This window comes from Cetorhinus maximus, chromosome 21, assembly GCF_964194155.1.
Source record: "Cetorhinus maximus chromosome 21, sCetMax3.hap1.1, whole genome shotgun sequence".
Taxonomy (NCBI): Eukaryota; Metazoa; Chordata; class Chondrichthyes; order Lamniformes; family Cetorhinidae; genus Cetorhinus; species Cetorhinus maximus.
In genome coordinates this window covers 70,988,385-71,005,283 of record NC_135899.1, presented here as the reverse complement: position 1 = coordinate 71,005,283, position 16,899 = coordinate 70,988,385, and the positions used below count along the sequence as shown (strand labels likewise).

The following is a 16,899-nucleotide window of genomic DNA, read 5'->3' as shown; positions in this document are numbered from 1 at the left end:
TGTTCCGTTTTTATCTCCAATTCCCAACATCTTCAGCTTTCTGGTGGAGAGTCACACGGACTCGAAACGGTAACCGTCTCCCTCTCCGCAGATGCTGTCAGACCTGCTGAGTTTTTTTCCAGCAGCTTTTGTTTTTGTTTCAGATTTCCAGCATCGACGGTATTTTATTTTTATCTTCAGCTTTTACCCCCTCAGCTTTTTTTTTCTCTCTCTCGCGCTCTCTCTCTTTGTTGATTGACATCCACATGGACCAATTGGGCGTCGAATTGGCAGCAGCAGCCGCCGCGTCCACCCTGTGACGGACAGCTCCCTTGACCAATGATAAGAGGGTCAGCCTCCGTACGCGGTGTTCTACAGCCCAATACCTCGCGCGGCCTCCAAATAAACCAATAATAATAGGGATCTGGAAGCAACAGCCAATGAGAGAGAGGGGAAGGCGGGTTCTCGCGGACGGTCAGGTTATAAAAAGAGCAGATCGATTACGTTTGTTTCAGTGACAAAATGGTGATACTCGCTAACGGTAAGAAGTGCGGCACTTCAGAGTCTCCCAAGCATCAAGCCAGTGATTATAATCGGTGAGTTTTGTAGGACAAAAAAAAACCCAGCTAGCAAAATTATTTGAAATTGAAATTTTTTTTTGGGGGGTGGGGGGGAACCTGATTTTATCGATAGTTTTAAAGTCTCGGCCTTGGGTGTGGCGCACTTTTGACCGGCTGATAAGTGAAGAGGGAGTTTGGGCTGGGATCATGGTTAGAGTCAGGGTTTGGGTTGGGTTGTCAGGGGAATGGGGTGAAAGTCAATGGGTTGGGTTTTTGGGGAGGGAGTGGGGTCAAAGTCAAGGTTATTAGTGTTTGTTTTTTTTTATATATACTGTCCTAATGAAAATGAGTTGATAACCTAAAATGAAATGCAGTGAGTGTAACCCGTTGTATATTGTTAAAATTACGTTAAGTCGACAACAGTAATAATTTTCATTATTTTAGTTCCGGCGCTGGGGAAGGAGAGACTGTATTTCTACATGATAAAGGATATTTATACTGTTCAGAGTCGAGCTGCTGACTCACCACTGATCAGCAGCTCCTTCTCGGCCCCCTCCCTATGGCCAATTCTCCAGCATTGGAGAATTTTCCAGAAAGCGATTGACTCACTTGTTGGGTGACGCTGCTGATGAAGCTGAATAAAATGCAGGCTTTTTTGCCTTTGATTCCTTTTGTTTTAGGTTTCATCAAATAATTGATATATGAAAGTTGCAATGCAATTGCATGTTGCATTGATATAGCACATTTAACATAAGAAAAAATACAGTGTGCTTCACAGGTGCAATCAAAAATGAATGAAGAGATATGAAAGGTGATCACAAACAATGTCAGATGGAACAGAGGGAGTTGGAAGGGTTAAAGGAATGAGGAGCTTAGATGATTGGAGGCAATAGGAGGGCAGGGTGCACCTTGTGGGCAGAGTTCGAGGAAACTGTTGGTGCGGTGAGTTGTAGGGGTGGAGTAAGTTGGAGAAGGAATTGGGTAAGGCCATGATGGGTTTTAAATCTGAGAGCTTTTAATTTTGAGGCTTTCATAGATCTGGGGCCAGTGTAGATCAATGAGGACAGTAGTAATATGTGAGTGGGGCTTGGTCCAGTTTGAGCAGTGCCATTTTAAATGAACTCAAGTTTATGGAGGCTGTTGGTTGTCTTGTGTTAAAACCTTTTGTTCCCATTCTTCTCATTGCTATAAATATAATGCAACTACTTATGGTTCTGACCTAAGCTGCCTAAGTTTCACTTACAAAAAGTATCTTTTGTGTTAACAGGCTAAATTCAGTTGGTTTCTCCAGGGAAATGATGGGAGAGAAATCCAGCTGTGGTAAGTTTAATTGTTTTAGATTTTTCTGTTTTCAGTTTATATTTGAAACTCAGTGGTTCGACCTTTCCATGATGCATGGGAGAGAAAACTATGCTTGGTGTTTGGACTGCTGTGCATTATTTTACAAGCCAAAGGATCTGTAATGATTAGAGTGGTTGTGTAGTGGTGAAGGTTTGTGTAGAGTATTAATTTAGACTTAAAATTGTTTCTAAAAGCATCTCTGAGCTACTCTAGTGTCCCTTTGGAACTGAGGTGAGACATTTAATTCTTTTATAATAAAAGCAAAAAACTGCGGATGCTGGAAATCCGAAACAAAAATAAAAATACCTGGAAAAACTCAGCAGGTCTGGCAGCATCTGCGGAGAGGAACACAGTTAAAGTTTCGAGTCCGTATGACTCTTCAACAGAACTAAGGAAAAATAGAAAAGAGGTGAAATATAAGCTGGTTTAAGGGGGGGCGGTGGGACATGTAGAGCTGGATAGAGGGCCAGTGATAGGTGGAGATGGCCAAAAGATGTCATAGACAAAAGGCCAAAGAGGTGTTGAAGGTGGTGATATTATCTAAGGAATGTGCTAATAGGTGACATTAAGGGTAGAAAGCAGGACGAGCAAGGTACAGATAGCCCTGGTGGGGTGAAGGAATCGAAATATGCTAAAAGGCAGAGATAAAACAATGGATGGAAATACATTTAAAATAATGGAAATAGGTGGGATATTGGGGAAAAAAAATAATTCTTTTAATGCTTGTAATTGATAGAATGAAACTAACTGTTTGAGTCATGGGCTTTGGTGCAGTTTACCCGATCATGAGAGAGTGCTCTAAAAGTATGGTGCCCCCAGTCTCCCTTGATGAGTGCATAGCAGAAATAATGTTGACTAGCTGTAACACTGGTCAGTGCATGGAGCACAAATGTCTGATATTTCATGTCATTAGTATTTAGATAATACACCTGTGAACAGTAGTGCATCTTTGCAATTTTGTACAGTAGCAGCATTACATAACAGCAGAATGTCCAGCACCTGATGAAGCGGTGCATTTACTAGCCCCATTAAGATTGACAACAAGCAAGAAGAATCCATAAAAATTGGGACTTTGTTGTTGATCTAAAAGTTTTGTTGGTTACTCACTCCAGGCAACTTATGCTACAGAAATTGGAGATGGAAAATAATATAAAAGCTCCTTCGATTTTAAGTTGAAAGTGTCCGACTGGAGGAATTTTCTCTAAGCTAAAATTGAAAAGTTTCATGTTACCTACACTGAGAACTTTGTGTATTCAATTTGAGGTTTCTAGAAAAATTGTGCTAAATGTTGACCTCTAAACTTGGAAGAATTACTGTGTAGTTTGCAGTTAAACTCCAAAATATGAAGTTTATATACAGTTTTGGAAGGATGTCAAGGCCTTGAAAAGATGTAGTGGAGAGTTACCATAATGATGCCAGAGATGAGGGGTGTGTTATGTGGAGAGATAGGAGAAGCTGAGATTGTTCTCATTAGCACAGAGAAAGTTTAAGGGGAGATTTATTTGGGGTGCTTAAAATTGGGGGTTTTGGTATTTGTAAGTAAAGAGAAACTGTTTCCTGTGGCAAATGAGTCAGCCACCAAAGGGCACAGTGAGTTATGGTCTGGAATACACTGCCTGAAAGGTTGGTGGAAGCAGATTCAATAGTAAATTTCAGAAGGGAATTGAATATTTGCTTGGAAATGAAAAATGTGTAGGGTTATGGGGAAAGAGTCAGGAAATGGAACTAATCTAATAACTCCTTCAAGGAGTCAGCACAATCATGATGGGCTGGATAGCCTCCTTCTAATGCCTTAAGATTCTCTGATATGTTGCTATGTTTGGTTAGTGTTAAACCACTGAATTCAGCTTTTAGTGTAAAATAATGGAAAATAGTAACAGCAGTTGAAATTCAATTAATATGCCATATACTAGATTAGATTATGTAATTCTGTATGTGTTCAATATAGATAACAAGGTTTGTGTTCACTGCCATGTGAATGTAATTATTGATCTTTTAGGTAAAACAAATTTGCAACAAAGATATGATGTTTTGAAATCAGATTCAGAAATGGAGCAGATGTCTGAGAAAGACATTGAAATGGAATGGGGAACAGATGGATGTGCACAGGAGCAGAAGACTGAAAATGTAGGTGTTGGTGTGGATGAATTGAGACTTGGTTGTCCTTCTCAGAAGACTGAAAAGGAGAGAACCTCACGTTCCAGAACACTTGGTATCAAGAAGTCTAAAATCTCCCGATCGAGTTCACTGTCATCTTCAGGCAGTTCCCGATCAGGTTCGGTTTCATCTTCGAGCACTTTTCGATCAGGTTCAGTATCGTCTTCAGACAGCTCCTGGTCAAGTTCAGCATGTTCTTCAAGCAGCTCGCGGTCGAGTTCAACATCGTCTTCAGGTAGCTCTCGATCGATATCTGTGTCATCTTCAGGCAGCTCTCGATCAAGTTCAGTGTCATCTTCAGGCAGCTCCCGATCAGGTTCAGTGTCGTCTTCAGAACGGTATGGTTCAAGTTCAGATGATATCTCTTTAGCTTCAAGAGGCAGATATGCTTCACTGAAGAGGAGCTGCAGAAGATCAAGGCGGACCTCTTCAAGGTCCCGGTCTAGAAGCTGGTCAAGGTCTTGTTACCGAAGATCTGGATGTCGAATGTCTTATCAGCCACCAAGTAGATACAGGTCCAGATCTAGGTGCTACATGCCCCCTTCTAGATCATACAGAAGGTCAAGATCCAGCTTGAGGTACAGAAGATCCCGCTCCAGGTCATGGTCGAGGTCTCCATCCAGAATTCAGAGAAGCCATAATGGCTTTATGTGCAGAACCCAACCACCATCTCACAGAAGAAGCCGTAGCAGATCGAGGGGCAGATCTATCCACTTAACGCAAAAAGGTAAGATGCTTTGAGAACAGAAGTAAGAGTTTGTGTTTTCTAAAAGATTGGGACAAAATCTGGTCACACCAGCTCTGTATGAAATGGGTCTCTTAAAGTATTGTTAAAATGTGGCTATTTTGTCTATGGGGTTATAATTTTTTGTTTTGTCCTTTTACTGTGCTATCTTTGAGATTAAAATCTTAAACTTCCCTGAAGCAAAAAGCCCAGTCTGCACAAAATCCTTGGAAACAGATTGAACCATAGAAATGTTACAGTCAGAAAGGGGCCATTCAACCCATTTGTATCTGTCAGCCAAAATGAGAAAAAAAAACTAGCCGTTCATTTTAATCCCATTTTCCAGCACCTGGAGCCTTGCAGGTTACAGAACTTCAGATGCGGATCTAGGTACCTTTTTTAAATAAGTTGAGCATTTTAGCCTTAACCACCAACTTAGGCAGTGAATTCCAGATGCCCACCACCCTCTGGGTGAAAAGGTTTTTCCTCATGTACCCTCTAATTGTTCTACCAATCACCTTAAATCTGTGCCCCTGGCAATTGACCCTTCAACTAGGGGAAACAAGTCTTTCCTGTCTACTCTATGTGGACACTTCATAATTCTGTACACCTCAATTCGGTCACCCCTTGGCCTCCTCTGTTCTAAGGGAAACAACCCTAGCCTATCAAATCTCTCATAGCTGAAATTTTCAAGCCTTGACAACATTCTTGTAAATCTCCCCTGCACTTTCGCCAGAGCAATTATGTCTTTTCTGTAATGTGGTGACCACAACTACACAAAATTCCAGCTGTGGCCTAACCAATGTTTTATACAGTTCCATCATTACATCCCTGCTTTTGTATTCAGTACTTCACCCAATAAAGGAAAGCATTCCATATGTTTTCTTGACCACCTTGTTCACCTGTCCTACTGCCTTCAAGGACCTGTGGACATGTACTCCTCACTTCTCAACCCCTCAATAATTTCCCCTCTCAGTAACTTCCTGTTTATTGAGTATTCCCTTGCTTCATTTGCCTTCCCCAAATGCATTACCTTGCACTTTTGTGGATGGAATTCCATTTGCCACTTCTCTGCCCACTCAACCAAACCATTGAAATAATTCTGGAATCGACAGCTATCCTCTTCACTATCAACTACATGGCCAATTTTTGTGTCACCTGCAAATTTCCCAATCATGCCTCTCATATTTAAGTCTAAATCATTAATATATACAACGGACAATAAGGGCCCCAACACTCAGCCCTGTGGAACACCACTGGTAACTGTTTTCCATTCGCAAAAACATCCACCGACCATTACCCTTTGCTTCCTGTCACTGAGCCAATTTTGGATCCAACCTGCCACCTTCCCCTGTATCCCATGAGATCTCACTTTTCTGACCAGTCTGCCACGTGGGACCTTGTCATATGCCTTACTGAAATCCATGTCGATAACATCCACTGCATAACCCTCAATAATCCTCCTTGTAACTTACTCAAGATTCTAATAAGTTAGTAAGAGACAATCTTCCCCTAACAAAACCATGCTGACTATCCCTGATCAATCTGTACCTTTCTAAGTGATAGTTTATCCTGTGTCTCAGAATTGTTTCCAATAATTTACCCACCACCGAAGTCAGACTAACTGGCCTATAATTTTCTGGCCTATCACTTGCACCCTTTTTAAATAATGGTACAATGTTTACAGACCTCCAAACCTCTGGGATTGCACCTTTTAAGATACCAGGGAAACATTGTGGTAAATATTTTGAAATGCAACTCTGTTTGAAATTAAATGACAGTTGGATTCTTCCAGCAGCTATTGGGTAGGTGGTGGACTATATTGGTTTATTTTAATGTGATGAATTTGCATATATTTCTACTTGGCTGCTCAGATACAAACTATTAAATATTAAAAACTTTTTTAAGCAAGTTTTGGGGAGCTTAACAATTATCTATCGTCTTGTGGGTGTTTGCCATTATTGTGTACTTGGAAAAGAGATACACAAAGGAAATCAAATATGTAAGTGTTTTGAACAGACTGCAGTCCTTCTGAAAATCAGTGGTAGGAGGCTCAGTGAAAGGTTACCAGTGGCCATCCATGTAAAATTATGATCAGAAGTTAGTTCAGGTCCATTTTATATAGGGTTTCAACACTGGAAATGCTGTGATTTCTTTGCTTCGAACAATGAAGTCCTTTTTATTTTAGTATGTCTGCTGTACAGTTGCCATTTCGTAGTTTATGATCAGTGACATACCACCACAAAGCCACCTGACTTTCAAAGCCAAGGAGAAATGGCACTTGGTCATGTGATATATCCATTAAGCTGAAGACCACAACCAAGTGTTTCTGTCCAAGACCTGGGTATTTTCCATTATCCAGTATTATGTTTAAAGTCACAGGGTCTCTGACTGCTCACTTATGGGAGTGATGTGCATTGAACACAAGGAAAATGACACTTATAATTTCTTAAGATAAACTGGATTAAATATCTTCGGTGTAGTCAATATCAGTCTCTTGATGTGGCAGCACCATTCATAGATTTGAGCACAAATGCCATAGCTTTAAGCTTTTTGAAGTTGGATTGTTTGTAAAGTGGTAGTTATTGCCCATCAGCACTTATATTCTTAATCCAAGTTAAGTTTTCTAAAATTTTGAAGAGTTGCAACCTAAAATTGAGTGAATCATTGTGTTTTTTTTTAACCCCAGAGAAAAAAAAATTGCTTGAAATAGCAACGGCAAATGCTGATAAGTTATTGGGAAAGGATAACATCCGCTTACTTCCCAGTCTGAAGCCTGCCAGTCCTCTTAAAATTGAGAGACTTTTCGAAATGAAAACTAACAGTGATGCAGTAAAAGAATTGACCAGAAAGGTGAGTAATGAACTCTGTATACTGTAATGAAATGTGTTCTAAACAGCATGTCTAAATGTAGAAGAAGGTCCTTTTTATCTAAATATTTCAGCACTCACTCACTTGCACATTGAGGTCTATGATTTTTATTAAAGTGGCTGCTGTCAGTTTTCTCACTCTCTTGCAGACTGGTGTTCCTGCAGTGAAGTAGAATAAATTGAGTTGTAGTCTTTTTCTAGCTCAACCATTGTTACATTGGTTTAATATCCAAATTACTCTTTGATAGTCAGTTTATTTTCAGAGTAATGTTTTTGATGGTGCACGACTGTGCAAGATATTGCAGCATGTAGCCATTCCTACGAACTGACAGGCTATTCCATGTTGTCTTATATTGTAAGGAAAAGAAAACTTGCAATTGTAGTGTGCATTTTGCAACCTCAGGATATCCCAAAGTGCTTTATAGCTAATTACTTTTTGTGTACTTTGTATTATCAGAAATTGTAATGTACAGTAATAATTTAGCTCTGCTGTTGCTTGTCAACATGTCATTCAAACACTTCCCATATATATATTATAAAAACTAAAATTGGTTTGCGTGACTTGATTTATTTCTGTTTTATAGAAGCCTTGAAATGGACTGCACTTCTTGAAGATATGAGGTGGTATCTTTGTATCTGCGTGTGTGCAGTGTTTGGGGGCAGTTTGGCCAATGTAGTATGATTAAAGGAACAATTGGCTTTCAAAAACTCCCATGTTACAAAAGAAACCGGGGCTCTGTGTATCCGTTACCAAATATTAAGTGGGAAAGCTCTAAGATTTTTGTGATGAAATGTCACCATTGTGAATACATTAATTTTCCACACGTCCTGTGACTGAGGGGTGAACCATAAACCACGTGGCTCTGTGCCAGGGCAGTCCTGCAGTTGCTTGCCCACCATAAGGTGGGGAAGGATAAACGAGTGTACATAATCCACTCTTACTGCCCTAGTTTCTACTTTGTTTTTTTTGGGTCAGGGAGATCTGTGACCTATGCCAAGATACCTACTTGTAGAAGTATGGTCAAAATGGGGAGTTGAGGAGAATGGGGGAAGCTAGGTCTGTATCTTGCCACTCCGAAGACAAGGCAGGACAAAATGTTGGTTCTTTGATATACTGCATTGACTCTTATTTATGAAGGAAACTTGTTATGATGCATCTTTATTCTGGCACTCTTAAAGATATTTAGTATAATAAATTTTTGGACAAGTGAACCATTCTCCACAGCCAATATATATACAGGACCATCAAACTCTATAAATTGTCAGAACTTTTATTGAAATGTAGCTAATTATATACAATATAAAGCTCAAATAGTGGTTTAGCCCAACTCGTCTGCTGGTGTTTATGCTCCATGAGTCTTCTCTATTCCATTTACCTCACGTCCGCCTTTCAGCACGTTCTTCTATTCCCTTTTCTCGTGTACTTGTCTAGTTTCTTGTCGTTATCGGTTTGCCTTAATCACCTCCTGTGATAGCAAGTTCCACGTTCAAGCCACTGAGTAAAGCTTTCTCCTCCTTTTCCTATTGAATTTATTAGTAACAGCCCTGTATCTATGACCCCCAGTTTTGGATTATTTTGTAAGTGGAAGCATTCTCTCTATCTAAGCTGTACAATCCATTCATAATTTTTAAAAACCTCTTATCAGATCACTTCTAAGTCTTTTCTGGGGTTGCGGGGGGAACAAAAGCCCCATCCTGTTCAATATTTTCCAATAGCTATTTTCTTCATCTTGTACTATCCTTGTCAATATTTTCTATACTATACTGCTTCTATGTCCTTTTCATAGCATAGGGACTAGAACAGTTCACAGAACTCCCAAATGTGGCCTGACCAGGGTCCTATACAAGCTTAATATTACTCTTGAATTCTGTACACTTTGAAATGTTTTGTTTGTTTTGTTTTGTTGGCATTTTCAATTACTTTGCCGACCTGTGGTGCTTTTAATGAATTGCTCATCTGTATCTCTAGATCCCTTTGTTCTTCTACCCTATTTAGTTTCTTATTTTCTAAGGTGTAGGTGATTTTCTATTTTTCCTACCAAAGTAAGTCACCTCACAATTATCTGTTAAAGTTCTTTTGCCACTTCATTGTCCAGCCTGCAAGTTTTCTAATGTATCCATATATTATCTTGCATTCTTCCTCCGTGTTAGTTATACCCTCCAGTTTGGTATCATCTGAAATTTCAATAGTTATTTGATCCTAAGTACAAATCATAGTTATGAATAAGTGGTCCAGCCTTTATCCTGTGGAACATCACTTTTTTTCTACTGTCCTCTAATCTGAATAATACCCTTATCTCCTAGTCTCTGCTTTCTATTTTTTTTAGCCAATTTGCTATTCATCTACCTGTGTGTCTTGTGATTCCACATGCCCTGACCTATGTTACAAGCCTAATTAACCCTGTGGTACCTTATCAAAGGTACTTTAATTACTGGGAATCAAATTAAAAAGAAACGCCCCATTGGTTTTCTAGGTACTTGTAATAGAATCTTAAGTGTTGAGGATTCCATAAAAATGACAAATCAATAAAGCCAGTATTGTCAAAAAAACTTGCGTCCATTGCAAATACACTGCACAAGTTAGGCAGTGTGCTGTGCCTTAATGATTAAAGCACAGCACAAATGGCCTACAGCATACCAGACTCTTTCTCCAACAGTTGGAGTTCAAGTTTAAAATGTGGACTTTGTTGGTGCTGTGTTCAAACAAAGCCCAGACAGTCTGTCTTTAAGCCAAATAGGATTGCCTGACTCTTTGTTCTGAGCAGGTCTGTGCCCACAATTTGGTATTGGATTGACTATTTAATTCTAGCATCATGTAATGGTATTGAAAGTTTAGTGGTGTTCTAGTGCTTTTTTGAGGTTGAGGTGTGAATCTATATTGGAGGTAGTATGGAGGGAACTTCACTTTAAATGCACCAATATTGCACTTGACCTTGGAGTGCTGGTCTGATACTGGGTCCAAAAGCGCACTTGGCACTCAATAAGCAGAGGAAAGCAAAACAAAATAACTGTTCTATGCTTTGCTAGAATTCTACATCTGACAGAATTTAGTTCACAATCTATTCCTTATGATCCGGAACAAAGATTACTGATGTACTTGCATCAGTTCTTGGTGTTTGCTGCCAGTTTTTCAAATTGATAAATATTTTAATTTATTAGTTAATGTAAAAGCTCTTATTTCTTGCACTTGCTCTTCTGGTCAAGGCAAATGAAGTTAAGGTTTGACTAATGCAGCTTTTGGATTCAGTATTGACCATGCTTTACAGCTTTGTTCTAGGATTTTCTTGTCCTCATAACTTATTCACTGTGTTCCAGGAAGTTTTGAATATCAGATCTTTGCCGAAGAAGAGGCCAACAGTTTTTGAAGATAAGTTTATTGGCTTTTATAGCCTAGAATATACCTTATCAACACAGCTGCGTTCAGTTCTACATTTGTAGTAGTGATTAATATGTTACTGAAAATGCTCAGAAGCATTTTGAGCTCTGAAGTTGAAATTGTCACTGAAATAACTAACATGTTCAGTGGTAATTCATTGATCTGACTCATTGATTACATTGAAGTAATTGGTGCCCATTAAGCTTTGATCAGTGGATCAGATATTCTGGAACTTTAACATTCCAAGTCTCATTCTCGTATCTGCTTGGGTCAGCATGCTAAAATAAGGTTTGAAGTATTCTAAACTGTTGACTGTATTGGTGCAAATATACAGAAATGGTATGGTGCCAAGCCACAAGGAACAATAGCAACTCTACTGCAGATTCTACCACATCAGGTAGAACAATAGTGACATTTATTATTCAAAAGCCAGTGTTGAAATGTTGGGTCTGTCCAACCAGTGCTACAAATGCTTCATCCTGAAGAGACTCTCTGATTGTGGGTCACAGTTTACAATACATTGACCACTTTTAAGATTAACTTGTAGATTTTTTTGTATTTTTGTGCAGGAATACAAAAAAGAAGCTGAAGAGGATGAACCAATTCAGAAATTACCAAGTGCCACTGCAAGGATAGAAACAAACCATTGGATAGCTTTCAGTGTTAAAGTAAGTAAAATTTTTAAACAAAATGTTATTGCATTCCTTCCCTCTTTGCCATCCTTTAAATTTTGAGTGGGTGGTTGTAAATCTTAGCTTAAAGTTTTTAGCATCTTGCCAAGCACAATTTGCATTTGTTCATCCTGCTCTGATGCTGCACTTACATGCTATCTACTGCTTTTACACCATTATGATTTTTACTGGTTCCTGAAGTATGAAATGTTTTGGTTATGTATTTAGTACATTATAGTGTAGTTGACCAATGAAAGGTGATCCAAGACTACCTATTTGAGGTGGTTTCAAATTTGTACTGTGCTTTTTGCTGTGATGCAAAATGTAATACTATATAACTCACTGAAATGCTAACCCTCGATCCAATTCTGGTTAGGATTGACCTGGAATAATCAATATTCTGGCAATAGTACTGAAGACTTGTGCTCCAGAACTTGCCACACCCCTAGCCAAATTGTCTCAGTACAGCTACAGCACTGGCATCTACCCAGCTATGTGGGAAAATTGCCCAGGTATGTCCTGTGCACAAAAAACAGGACAAATCCATGTACCTGTGGATTTAAATTATTACTCTAATCAATAATGGTAAAAATAAATCTTTGCAGTTATGGTTGCTTTTGGTAGCTGCTACCTATTTAATTTATTCTTTTGCAGAATACAGTGGCAAAACCATTGAGTCAAAAAACATCAAACGCTTCTGCTAAAGAGTCTCCTGAACACAAGCGGAAAGGAAACCCCTATGGACAGTGGGTATTGGTACATAATGGCCACAAGAACGCGGATAAAACAAAGGCTCGTTGAGGACCATTTGAAATGAGAAAAAAAAATATATTTTTGTACATAGGACCAATTATTCTGATCACCCTGCCAGAACTGCATAGTTAGGCAGAACATTGTGATAACACACTTGAGAGTTTGACGTGTGAGGCACTAGCTTTAGCTTGATCCAAACTTTTACTTAAAATGTAATTGGACTAAACTGCATGTGTAGTGTAACATGTTTAACAGTTGTAACAAATATTTAGGCTGTGATAATGTCATGCCCAATGTAATACTTCTGAAATAAGTTGCTATTTTGCAGGTAAAATACTGGCGATTTACCCAAGATTTCAGGTGGGACTTTATTCTGTTTCTGCAAAGAAATACCTTCATTTGTTTTGTAGATGTGCACTTTGTTTTTCCAGAATTCAATAAAGGTGATTTGTGAATTTAAATGTTTCTATGGCTTGTAACTTGTCTGTTCAAAGAAATAAAGGCTAATTATAGGGAAATAGCAGTGTGGATTTTGAATGTTACATTTTTACTGCTGCTCTTTATATTTGGGTAAAAGGAACAGTTTTTTTAGATTATTGCTCATGTGCTGAGAACCTGAGATCACTCCTGGTAAGTGAGCCTTTGCTTCCTATGTGGAGTTTGCCAATCATTATTTCTTCTCCAAACTCATTATATCATAATTTGCAATATCATTAAACATATTTGTGGTGTGAAATGTCACTGTGAATATTCACATTGGGGCCTGAGCACTTTTTGCAGATATTCTCAAGACCGAGTGACTAGATTCATACCTTTAACAGACTTCCATAATACCGCTGATATTCTGCAGCTTCCAACATGTGCCTACCCATTATTGATTTCCAACTGTCAGTACACACTCTGCCTACCTCATTCCCATCTGGATTTTATTTTATGAATTTGAGTTTTGTATATCAAGGTTCTTGCCAAGGTGACTCTGTATTGCCACATCTCGTCTTTGATACCTTATATAATAGTTTTACTTTTATATATTGTCAACAGTTCAAATGGTACCAGAAACACCATAGACTGATGCTTTCTGTACTTTAAGCTGCAGTTGGTTATCTGGAGTCCATATCACTTAACAGTATTCATTTTCTATAGTCCTCATAGAGACATTAAAAGAAACTCCAGAACGGTGGGTAAATAGTAACCACCAAGTAGAAATGAAAGAGGGTGATGAAAAGCATTATCCTAAGGAATACTCGTTACGGGGTGGGGTTGTTCCAGAGGGCTGGGTTATGGTGGTTCAAGGAGAGCCGCTGATTTGCTGTCATTGTGGAGACAAAGTCCCGCCTTCACATTGAGGATACCTTCCATTGTGTTATGTGGCACTACCACCGTGCTAAATAGAATTGATTTCGAACAGATCTAGCAACTCCAGACTGGGCATCTATGAGGCACTGTGGGCCATCAGCAGCAGCAGAATTGTACTCTTAACACAATCTGTAACCTTAACCTCATGGTCTGGCATATCCCCCACTCAAGCCAGGGGAGCAACCCTGGTTCAGAGTGCAGGAGGGCATACCAGAAGTAGTAGCAGGCATACCTAAAAATGAGGTGTCAACCTGGTGAAGCTATAACGCAGCATAAGCAGCAAGTGATAGACAGAGCTAAGCGATCCCACAACCAATGGATCAGATCTAAGCTCTGTAGGCCTACCACATCCAGTCGTGAATGGTGGTGGACAATTAACTCATTGGAGGAGGCTCCACAAATATCCCTATCCTCAATAAAGGAGGAGCCCAGCACATGAGTGCAAAAGATAAGGCTGAAGCATTTGCTACAATCTTCAGCCAGAAAGGCTGAGTGGTTGATCCATCTCTGCCGCCTCTGAAAGTCCCCAGATGCCAGTCTTCAGCCAACTTGATTCACCCCATGTGATATAAAGAAACGGTTGAAGGCACTGGATACTGCAAAGGCTATGGGCCTTGACAATATTCTGGCAATAGTACTGAAGACTTGTGCTCCAGAACTTGCCACACCCCTAGCCAAACTGTTTCAGTACAGCTACAGCACTGGCATCTACCCAGCTATGTGGGAAAATTGCCCAGGTATGTCCTGTGCACAAAAAACAGGACAAATCCAACCTGGCCAATTACTGCTTCATCAGTCTGTTCTTGATCATAAGTAAATCAGTCTGTTCTTGATCATAAGTAATGGAAGGGGTCATCAACAGTGCTATCAAGTGGCACCTGCTTAGCAATAGCCTGCTCACTGATGCTCAGTTTGGGTTCTGCCAGGGCCACTGCGCTCCTGACCTCATTACAACCTTGGTTCAAGCATAGACAAAAGAGCTAAACTCCTGAGGTGAGGCGAGAGTGACTGCCCATGACATGAAGGCTGCATTTGATCGGGTGTCACCAAAGAGCCCTAGCAAAACTGAGATTCCCAGCCAATGGTATTCCTGGCCAGAATCCTGTGAACATACTGCTTTTGCAGACAGCCTAATCGAATAAGAGAGGGTCTTCACAATTTTTAAAAACAAAAATAGGAGCAAGAGTAGGCCATACTGCCCCTCAAGCCTGCTCCACCATTCAACAAGATTAGGCTGATCTGATCTTTGGTTTCAGCTCCCACTTACCTGCATGTTTCCCATAACCCTTGACTCCCTTCTCGTTCAAAAATCTGTCTACATCAAGCTTGAATATATTCAATGATTCAGCCTCCACAGCTGTTTGTGAGAGCATCTTCTGTACAAGCACCCACACCGTGGGCGGAATCGTCTGGTCCTGTTGGCAGTGGGCATCATGGCAGGTGTGAGTGGACAGTATGGTGAGAAGACCAAAAAATCAGGTTTGCACCATCGTGAAACCAGTTGGTGGTCGTCTGTGGTAGGCTATGTTTCCCACTGCCGAATGTTGAGAACCTAATTTCAATACTTTAGCAACGCATTATAAGCCCTGCTTGCTGGAGTCATCCCCCCATGTCAAATTTATAGCCCACATCGGCGTGACTTCAGAACAGTGTGCTTCATGACTGCTTTTAAAAGGCATGCACCTGGCGCCCTGACCTTCGAGGGGAACTTGGAGATCAGTGCACGCAACCTTGCACAGCGCTCGCAAGCATCGCCTGTAGGATATCAAGGAAAAGCATTTTGCAGAGTGGGGGGAGAGGGGGGCGGTGTGGGGAGGTGCACAGGCAAGTCACTTTCTCCTGGCTGGCTTTTGAGTGAGAGAGTAGGGCCTCTGAAGCTTTTCTGCCCACTCGAGCAATGCAAAAGCATGAAAATGCCACCAAATGCTCCCGAACTTATCACCCTCGGGCGCAGACTGCAAATTAGTGTGCATTTTAGAGGGCAGAAGAACAATTGGCTGACTGGGCAAGTTGTAGGATCCTCTCGCGAAATGTGGTCATGGCACAGCCACTGGTGCAGTCACTCGCAGCCCCTTGCAATATCTTCATTAAGGTATAGAACGGTATCCCTCATGGTACAAGTTAACACCGCAGCTTTGCAGTGTGGCTGAGCTGACAGCACAACACGCAGCCCAGTGGCTAAAGCTGCTGCCAATTGGTCAAGTGGAGAGGGGTAGAGCTGGATGAGGTTTCAGAAGAGCACTACACACTGGCCATGCAAGCGGTTGCCAGCACTCCACTGCATGCGTGAAGGGGCCTTCAGACTTAACCAAGAGAGGTTCTTAGGGCACACATGCTAACCTATACGTCTCCCTTTGGTCCTGCGGGAGGAGAACATCAGGATCATGGAACCTGGTGATTTAGCATTATGCCTCTTTGCTCACAGGAAGCAGAGAAGAAGAAGACAGCAGCGGAGGCACCTGGCATGTCAAAGGGAGAAACACCTCCCTCATGATGAAGGGGCGGCAGGGACTTGTGCACACAGCTGAAGATCCACAGAGAACAGTCGCTCGCAGGTGCTTTGCTAGTCCCAGGGTCTATAGGCAGTGCTTGTCATTCCTGCAGATGACTGAGAACCAGTGTCCACGAAGACTTTGCATGTCTAGGGAACTTGTCAGTCATATATTCCACTTGTTGCAGGATTTGATACCATGGGGACATGGAGGGCATCCACTGCCAGTGGCTGTGAAAGTGACAGCGGTGCTCAATTTTTATGCCAGTGACTCCTTCCAAAGCTCCTGAGGTGACCTGTGTGGGATCTTGCAAGCCTCCGCCCACTAGTCTATCCAGGAGGTCATGGATGTCACCTTCGTGCATTTCGCCTGGGATCAGGAAAACCAGGAAGCAAGAGCGCTGGCATTTGCGCAGGTCTCTGGTTTTCCACAGGTGCAGGGTGTCATTGACTGCACTCACATGGCTCTTAGATCTCCATAGCAACAAGCAGTCAACTATGTCAACACTCCCTGAATGTTCAGCCAGTGCAACCACCACAAATGCATTCTACAGGTCTACGCACGATTTCCAGGAGGCATCCACAACTGCTACAACCTTAGCAGGTCTCAGGTCCCTGACA

General features: G+C 40.9%; 1 protein-coding gene across 7 annotated transcripts; it reads left to right on the top strand.

Annotated features, from left to right (window-relative positions):
* Nucleotides 1-478: 478 nt before the first annotated feature.
* LOC144695975 (uncharacterized) lies at nt 479-12,892 on the top strand. Of its 7 annotated transcripts, none has more exons than XR_013580042.1 (7): nt 479-575; nt 1,807-1,859; nt 3,880-4,764; nt 7,451-7,614; nt 8,216-8,252; nt 11,577-11,675; nt 12,333-12,892. XR_013580042.1 is itself a non-coding variant. In XM_078567110.1 (6 exons), the coding sequence occupies exons 1-6, from the start codon at nt 502-504 to the stop codon at nt 12,477-12,479; spliced, it is 1,380 nt and encodes a 459-aa protein (XP_078423236.1). In that variant the 5' UTR covers nt 479-501; the 3' UTR covers nt 12,480-12,892. The 7 variants fall into 7 exon arrangements, 5 of the variants coding, with proteins under 5 accessions (XP_078423236.1, XP_078423235.1, XP_078423239.1 ...); XR_013580041.1 differs by lacking the exon at nt 8,216-8,252 and adding an exon at nt 10,947-10,998 and having other exon boundaries at nt 12,333-12,472; XM_078567110.1 differs by lacking the exon at nt 8,216-8,252 and having other exon boundaries at nt 3,922-4,764.
* The last annotated feature ends 4,007 nt before the right edge of the window (nt 12,893-16,899 follow it).